We start from the raw sequence: 9,035 nt of genomic DNA on the forward strand, positions 1-9,035 counted from the left end.
CACACACACACACACACACACACACACACACACACACACACACACACACTTTGCCCAAACTTTTTGACTCTGTATAAAAGAGGATGTGTTCTCAGCAACTTCTACCCTGGATGTGTTCTCTCCCCCGTTGGGTATCTCTGCTTTCATATCTTTGTATCTTTCAGGAGCGCTCTTTGTCTGGTCTCCAGTCCCCTCCTGTCCCCGCTCGGAGGAATCAGCTCCGGGCTGCAGGTACTGGATCAGCTTGCCTGTTAAGGGGAAACACCCCAGGCAAAAAATGTTTTTCATGCACTGGTCAATTCTGGGCTTTTTTTTTGCTTCCATAGACATGTCTTCTCTCGGACTTGTCACATCCAAAATACACATTTAGCTGTTTATTTTACTGCTTTGTCTATTTATGTCTGTACATTTCTACTAAATTCACCAGAAGTTAGGATAAGATAATACCTCATATTTAAACAAAAAATTCAGAAAATTGTCTTAAAGGGATAGTTTGTGTGTTTTGATGTGGGATTGTATGAGGTAGAAACAGACAGGAACACCGGCACCGGAGCAAAGCAATACAGTGCTGTAGATGGCAGAAAAACATATTTTAGCCACCTAAAATAAAGACTAACCTAAAGAAATTGCTATATAGTGTACGCTATATTTAGAATATTTCCCGACACTGAACTGAAAGTGAAACGTATCTATACTGATTTTGTCATCTGAGCCTGCTGGCTTTGGAGAGAGCATAGAGAAGTTTCACTTTCAGTTCAGTTCCTCGTCGGAAAGGAGAAGGAAAGGCCTGTCTGACGGCAAGATAAAGCGTTGAAAATATTCTAAATATAGCGTACACTAAACGGATATTTATTTAGTTAGGTAAACCTTTCTTCGAGGTGCCGTCCCCGTCCACAGCACTGTATTGCTTTGCTCCGGTGTTGGTACTCCTGTCTGTTTCTCCAAGCCGGGGGCGTGCCAACCGTCATCTACTGTAGGTAATACACTGACTATGGATAAGTACCTCATACAACCCCACTTCAAAAACACCCGAACTATCCCTTTAATTTAAGTAATCAGCTGGGGAAGTTTCATGGTGATATCTGTTCATTAAATGTTTTACCCTATGTATTTCCCCTTAAAAATGTCATCTGAGCCAAGAAGTAGTTTGACCCGAAGTCACTGCAGATTAGTCAGTCCGTCCCATGGACAGTGTTAAAATGTTTCTTCTCTATGTTCCTGAACTATTTACTTAATGTTTCACATCTGTGATTACAGTATCACCCAGTAGTTGAAGTTTAGTACTGACATTTGGTATTGGTAGTTAAAACACTGTTTCAGATGTAGACTGTGTGTGTGTTTTTAGGTGACCAGCGCGAAGTGTTTAGCGAGCTGTCGGCGCTGCGTCGACATCTTCGCAGCGAAGAAAAGCGTCTGGAGGGTCGTCTGCAGCAGGTGGACTGGGACGAGTTAGACTCTCCTCTGAGTGACAGGTCAGACCCAGGCACATGCTTCACTCTTACTGTTAGATTATAATATTTATCACTCAGTGCAGCATTTGGTGGATTTATGTATACATGTGTAACATGTTATGCCTAAAATGTAAATATAATGCCAGCTGAATGATGTTAGTTTTGTCCCGTGAAGATGTTTTTAATTCTGCAATGTTTGAACGGTGGTTAACTTTCAGCTCTTATCTTGGTTAAAACGTTTCAGTCAGTTTGCAGACTCTGCTGTCAATACTGCAGCTGGCCGAAAACGCGTAGTACAGCGGGTTGATCATTAGGTAGCACACTTTTTGCAGAAAACACACCAACCTGGTAACTCTGCATAAAAGCTGTAGTGGATAAACAGTTAAAACAGTGAGCTAAGGGTGATTGATAAATGGTAGAAATAAGTGATAGTGTCATTTAAGGGGTACTTGAGGTAATCTGACCGGGCTGTGGGGGTGCAACTGCCAAAAAGTTTGGGAACCACCGTTTTATCCCGTTATACATGTGGACTCGGCGATAGCTGTGGCCGGAGGCATCATGTTTTCGGGTTGTCCGTACTGTTCAATACCACACCAGGGAATTTCTTCAGATTTGGCACAAACGTCCTCTTGGACTCAAGGATGAACAGATTAGAATGTGATGGTCAAAGGTTTAAGTTTTTGGCCATAATTTAATAATTCCTACGCTAATTATGACAATTTCACAGAAATGTGCTAATAGGACAAAATGATGAAGTGAGGATATTTTGGACAGACATGGATGTAATCTGCAACTTGACTGGTTGGCGGAGGCGTAAAACCGGGAGGCAATAATTGTCAGACTTAATGGTTAATAATGAGAGGAAGGATTCTGCTGAGCCATGTGAGTGTTCTTGTCTTTATTTTTGTGCAGACATCGGGAGCGTCCTCTGGTGGACGTGTTTGAGATGGCCAGGCTGCGGCTCCAGGCTCCGGTCCGAAGGCCCAACTCCAGAAACACGGAGCCCAGAAACCTGCAGCGGATCCATGACTCCCTTCAGCTCAAATACACAGGTGATACACTAGTCTTAAAGTAGCAGTAGGCAGTATATTTTTTGCTTCATTGGGCTAAAATTCCATATTAACCTTTCAGCATATTGTTATTTAAAAGTTCTGAGGGAAAACTAGACTTCTGCTCCTCATCATGGCTCTGTTTAAAGGCTTTAAAAAATCGAACCCGCGACAGGAGACTTTGACCAATCACAGGTCATTTCATTAAGAGAGCCTTCCTATTGGCTGTGCTCCGGTCATGTGACCGGAACTTGGCATTCCTTCACCAGATTTCACAATGGCGGCAGCGTCACAAACTCTCATTTTACAGCTAAACCGTGCACTACAAGATGATTCTGAAAACATCTGAGGAGAGAAATAGGCATTAACGTAACAGAATATTGATTCATATTTGATCAGCGCTGCCTAGTTTGACCGTTTGGTCGGAGTTCACGAGTGATTGACAGCCGGCTCTCATAGACGGCAGCTGGACAGCAGACCTCAGATCAGCTCTTACTGCTTGTTTTCCTCCAGTCTGTGAAATCTTGCAGATGCTGTTAGGAGCACCGGAGGACACAGAGGAACATGATTTTTTTCAGATTACCTGTTTCATGTTCTACTGTCACGCTATAGCGACCGTTTTATAAAAATAACTTGTTTTAATCATATTTGCTCCAATCTCATCTACTTCAACTTTAATTGTACTCTACTGCAAACAACATGATTAGCTGTGAATGGTTTGTATGTGTGTTTGTGAGTCAGACGGTGAGTCCAGACTGGGCTTCAGTGATGTTCCTAAGGTGCAAGAAGTGGGTGTGTTCAGCAGGAGGAGGCAGGACTACAGGGATCCATATCACCAGTTCAGCAGGCAGATGTCTACAGTTCAGGACGGTCAGAGCTCACTGCTGTTTTTTCAAGACCTATTCATCCCTTTGCAGTAGTTTCAATTAGAGATTTATCTGTGGTAGAACAGTTAAGTTCCGTTCACTTACTGTATATTATGCTAGGTCCACCGTTAATAGAAATATTGTAAAATAAAAAGTACAATAAATCTGATGATGACTATAGCTTCTATATTGCCCCAGTGACACCTGATATTGACGGATGGATATCCAGATGCAGATCACATGTTAATTATGACAGTTGTAAATGGGGTCTATGGCTTTTGATATGTCTGCAGTAGTAAAAAAAAAATAAAGTAAATGTTCTGTCCTTGCGTTGCAGATTATTTTGACCTGTCGCCACCACAGCAAAATGAGTATCTGGTGAGTTGAAAAGAAATAATTGCCGTGTTTTAATCAAACACCCGAGCTTCAGCTACCTTATTCCATCTGCTTTATATGTACCGTAACAACCATTCTATCAGGGTGGAACTGTGAAAAGAGTTGTGTTTCTGTTACAGAGGAGTGTGATGGGGGGGTCTGCAAGGGGTTCTCTGCTGGAGTCTGAGAGTGCTTTCATTGGTAAGACCACCACGATGCAGATCATGTCATTAAGGCATTTTTTACTGTCATTATTTGAATCAAGACATGCAACATGTATCTTCATATAGGTGCAGACATTTGACAAATGTTTGGAGTTGGGGTTCTCTCGGTTTCACAACATTGTTAAGAGAAATCTCTTGGAGCTACTACAGTACTGATGAATTATTTATTATTATCACTTTACTGTCACCATCTTGTTTCAGATATGAGTGATTGACCAGCTCGTGCTACTGAAGGACCTTTGTGACCAAGTTTTGACATATCAAACTTAAAAAAATATGGCTTGTGGTCTAGACTAGAGACAGAAAGTAAATATTCTGATCCTTTAAACACAATGAGTTCAACTGCTTGGGTTTCATTTGAAATGAGTGCAATGTTTCTACAACTTAAAGGGACTGTTTGTAAGAATCAGAAATGTCTTGTTAACAGCGACACCTGTGGCCGTTAAGTCAACGAAAGTCAGCGTCCTGTTGCTCGCGCTTGTGCTCGCTCTACATAGACATGAACGAGCGTCGCTCAAAACTAGTGAGGCGACACACGTCAGCTAAAAGCACAATATCACTCTATATTTCAGCTGCTTGGCAGTAATGTTAGCTGACCAGACGAAGGTCTCTCCATGAATCAATGCTGATCCTAGTGTTGGCTTTTCCTGCCTCAGCCTCCCGACCGCGGCCGGAGGGAACAGGGGAGACACCTGCACCTGGAGACACCGGCTCTGGAGACCAAAGCTACGGTATCCCCCGCGTCCTCCGACCGCGGCCAACACTGTTTAACAGACGGGCTTCACTAGATACAACTTTGCGGTTTTTGGTGCTTTTTGACGGAGATGGAAAATTGCAGAAAATCAAACATGTTACGAAAACTTTAATGACAGACAACAGTTTCGGAGTCTGTGTGTTAACACGATTTACACAACGTGGGGTCGTATTTATTTTTAAGGGATTCATTAGAAAAAATGGAATATGATATTCATAACTGTTTCCATTGGTGTATAATCACCTGAAACTAAGAATCGTTGTGTTTTTGAATGAGCCCTTCATATCTACATAGGGAGCGGGTCCATCACAGAATCCGCCATGTTTCTATAGTAGCCCAGAACACTCAAACCAAACACTGGCTCTAGAGAGGGGCTTTCACGTTTTTACCTTGCCTGAAGGCCACCGTAGTTGTCCTACATGCTTGGAAAGGGAGGGGTGAGCGGAGGGGTATTCAGTCTAGGGATGTCAATAATTAACCGTTAACCACCGATTAGCGCTATCGGTTAAAACAGTTAAAATAAATGTTATTAATTAATTCAAAAACTGAGCGGCTCAGAGGAGCGACTTGTCACTTTAAGGAAGAAAGCTTGTCCATCTTAACAGCCCACCTTAAGAGGCGGAGCTGGACTTGCAGTATACAGGAAGTTGGCTCCGGTCTCTTCAGCTGTAGTTTCGTATCATTTATTCACCGACAAATAAACTGTACACACACTGCTACACCTACGTTCACATCTATAACGCCACCAACAACCTCACACTCACCACCAACACACACACACACGTCTGTCAGAAAACTCGCTAAAGTTACCCAGACTACGTGTGTGGCAAATACACACTGTTAATTGGCCACTCGCTAAAGTTATGCCGGGCAGACACACAGCTGACAACCTGCTAAACTAAACTAAATGTGCGGTGGAGACTTTTACTGGGAAAGTGGCTGCATGTCCGCGACACTACACGCAGCATCGTAGCTGCTAAGTTAACGCTCCCGGACGGTGAGCTGGAGACAATGAACGCAGCATCGTAGCTGCTAAGTTAACGCTCCCGGACGGTGAGCTTGAGACAGTGAACGCAGCATCGTAGCTGCTAAGTTAACGCTCCCGGACGGTGAACTGGAGACTCCTGTCAACGAATATCTGTTGTGCTCCTGCAGCTGGTGCACCACTGCATGAGAGGCACAAATCTTGTCGGTTATCGGTTAAGAAAATGTTTCAAAATGATCATCCCTAATTCAGTTGGTTGCAATCTGCAACCTCACCACTAGATGACACTAAATCCTACACACTGCTCCTTTTAAGAGCTAAAGCTGGATACTTAATAATGAATCTTCACAGCTTGAAATAATTTAAGGTTAACTGGAATCTGCATCTATTGAGTACATCTTGCTTAGTAAAGGAGAGATAATTTAACTGGTTAGTGTAAATATAGAGGAGTGTAACCAAGTGGGAAGATGTGGGGACAAAAAACAGTAGCACAGTGTATCCTCTCAAAGGTTGTGTAGTTGAGATTCCTGGGGCTAATTTAGCTTTTGGCTGTGTGTTGAGACCCCCTAGGTGATGCTTTTCCAGTCCCTCGCACCCCAGAGCTTGAAAAAGCTCCTCTGCTGTCAGCCAGGGAGAGGAGGAGGCTGGCCAAACAGCCACAGCGCCCCCAGGTACTCTGCTTTACACACACACACACACACACACACACACACACACACATACACACACTGCACAGGTTTCTGATGTGTGGTGTAGCTTAAACAACAACCATGTGGCCCGTGAGCTCAAACACTACAATGAATGAAGTAAGCTACAACTTGAATTGTTTCTCTTGTGTTCATGTCCTCTGTTTGTTTCAGGATGGAGCTGCTTCCAGACAACAGGAGGACTACTCTGCCCACTCGGGTAACAGACTGCAGCAGGAAGCAGAGCCCAGAGATGAGGGGAGGAGCCGGCACAGGACAGGTCGTCTGATGTCTCTCGGTCGTCGTGGCAACACAGCCGGTACGACTTGAAAGATTCAGTTCTGCTGGTTCTCGTATTTGATGCAAATATCAGCAGAGCAGGTTTAGTGGGGCGGCTAAGCTGAAATATTCACAACAAATGTGTATTTTGCGATAAAAGCAACACATTTGGCACAAACGTGGGTTTATATGTTATGAAAAGATATAGATATGGGGCGCTGCAAATGCCCTGGGTGCCATGGCAGCCATTTCTAAAAATGGCCGCCAAATAGGCACTTTATATGTTGCAGAAAACTTTTTTTTGGGAGTTTTGATGATTTTCCAAGGTGTGTTCAAGCTGATTAGATCAGATGTCAGAAGATCACAGACAGGTTTATTTCCCTCTTTATTTTTGAAGGGTGCTTTTTAAAAGCTTTTCACCTGAGAAACGCATGAAAACCAATTAAAAGGAGCATGGTCACATCAGGGTCAAACTTCACCCCCTTGCCTTCATGATAGAATGACAACCAACAAACTTATAGAACGGCAAGATCTTCAGCTTTCCATCGCTGCATTTCTCTTTTCATTAGCAGTAAAAGTAACAGAGATATCGCTGGATGAAGGATTGCTGGTAACCTCTAGTCACAGGTCGCATGAGAACTTTTTAGTTTGGGTCGGCACTTCAGGTTCATACGACAATGTTTTATTTTTGTGATGGCCTTCAAATCTGAGCAAAGGAGCTGATATCTGTCTGCTCTCTAACCTGTGACCAAGCTGACTGGTTGAACCTACAAGGAAACTAACATCAGTCTCTTTTTTATTTATTTTTAAATACTTTATAGATTGGGTCGACGATGTTGGAAATCTAGCATAATCTGAAAGTAGCATGGCCTCAGGAGCTCTGTCTGTGATCTTCTGACATCTGATCTGATCAGCTTGAACACACTTTGGAAATCATCAAGACTCATAAAATAATTTTTTTTTGCAACATTTAGGAATATTAAGCGCCTATTTGGCGGCAATTTTGAGACAAACCTGCCACGGCCCTCAGGGGCCAAATTTGCAGCGCCCTGATATCTATATCTTTTCTTACATATAACCCTACGTCCGTGCCAAATGTGTTGCTTTTAACACAAAATGCACAATTGTTATGCTTAACTGCCCCACCAGTAGAGAGCTCTTCATAATGTCTGAATTAAAATTCTACATTAGGGCCTTAATGGGTTTCTAAAGCCCAAGGGTCATTAAATTCAGCCAGTATTCAAATAATGTGGGAACTGCTGATTGTAGTTGGATAAAGAATGGTTGTGTTTAGACATTAAACACAGTGAGTTGTGTAGCAGTCCATGCAGGGGCGATTTTTTTCATGCAAACGGCTGGTTTTAAGACGAGGCAGGTTATCTCCGCTTCTCACTCTCCGTCTCCCTGCTCCTGTTCTTTAGAACCAGTGGATCTGTCCGATGACAACTACTCCCCTCCCCGGTTTTCTCTTCACAATCTCAACCACGGAAGCTCTGCAGAAACCGTCTCCACGGATCCCTGGATGCGGCCGGGAACATCGGACACGCTGAAATGTTTGGAGCGACCATCGAGGAGGGAGCGGTTGACGACGTAGCGTCACGCCCCCCCGAGACTGGGAGGTGCCTTCTTCTTTTGACAGCTTTTCTTTGAATCATTAGATCATGGCTGGTTTTAACTAGGGCTGCCAATCCATTATAATAGTTAATCGCACATTTTTCATCAGTCCAAAATGTACCTTAAAGGGAGATTTATCAAGTATTTAATCATCTTATCAACATGGGAGTGGACAAATATGCTGCTTTATGTAAATGTATGTATATATTTATTATTGGAAATCAATTAACAACACAAAACAATGACAGATATTGTCCAGAAACCCTCACAGGTACTGCATTTAGCATAAAAAATATGCTCAAATCATAACATGGCAAACTGCAGCCCAACAGACAACAACAGCTGTCAGTGTGTCAGTGTGCTGACTTGACTATGACTTGACCCCAAACTGCATGTGATTATCATAAAGTGGGCATGTCTGTAAAGGGGAGACTCGTGGGTACCCATAGAACCCATTTACATTCTCATATCTGGAGGTCAGAGGTCAAAGGACCTCTTTGAAAATGGCCATGCCAGTTCGGAGCGTTATTTAGCCTCCTTCACGGTAAGCTTGTATGACAAAGTTGGTTCCAATGGATACCAGCATCTTAACTCAACCTCCGAAAGATCGAGTTGCATTAGTGCGATCGTTAGTGCGTTTAAAGAAATGAGTGGCATTAAAATGAATTTCTGTTAACTTGTTATGGCGTTACCTTTACCAGCCCTAGTTCTAACCCATGGCTTTGTGACGGACACGTTAATATGAATGTCTG

General features: G+C 43.1%; 1 protein-coding gene across 1 annotated transcript in view; it reads left to right on the forward strand.

Moving 5' to 3' along the window:
- Positions 1-8,465, forward strand: part of LOC119494282 (centrosome and spindle pole-associated protein 1-like) — a 29,802-nt gene extending 21,337 nt beyond the window's left edge. Inside the window, 9 exon segments of the mRNA XM_037780046.1 lie at positions 165-231; positions 1,346-1,472; positions 2,364-2,503; positions 3,242-3,370; positions 3,704-3,744; positions 3,882-3,942; positions 6,266-6,375; positions 6,565-6,709; positions 8,091-8,465. Of these exon segments, the coding sequence (XP_037635974.1) occupies positions 165-231; positions 1,346-1,472; positions 2,364-2,503; positions 3,242-3,370; positions 3,704-3,744; positions 3,882-3,942; positions 6,266-6,375; positions 6,565-6,709; positions 8,091-8,263 (993 nt within the window). The 3' untranslated portion in view covers positions 8,264-8,465.
- Positions 8,466-9,035: the final 570 nt, after the last annotated feature.

This window comes from Sebastes umbrosus, chromosome 9, assembly GCF_015220745.1.
Source record: "Sebastes umbrosus isolate fSebUmb1 chromosome 9, fSebUmb1.pri, whole genome shotgun sequence".
Taxonomy (NCBI): Eukaryota; Metazoa; Chordata; class Actinopteri; order Perciformes; family Sebastidae; genus Sebastes; species Sebastes umbrosus.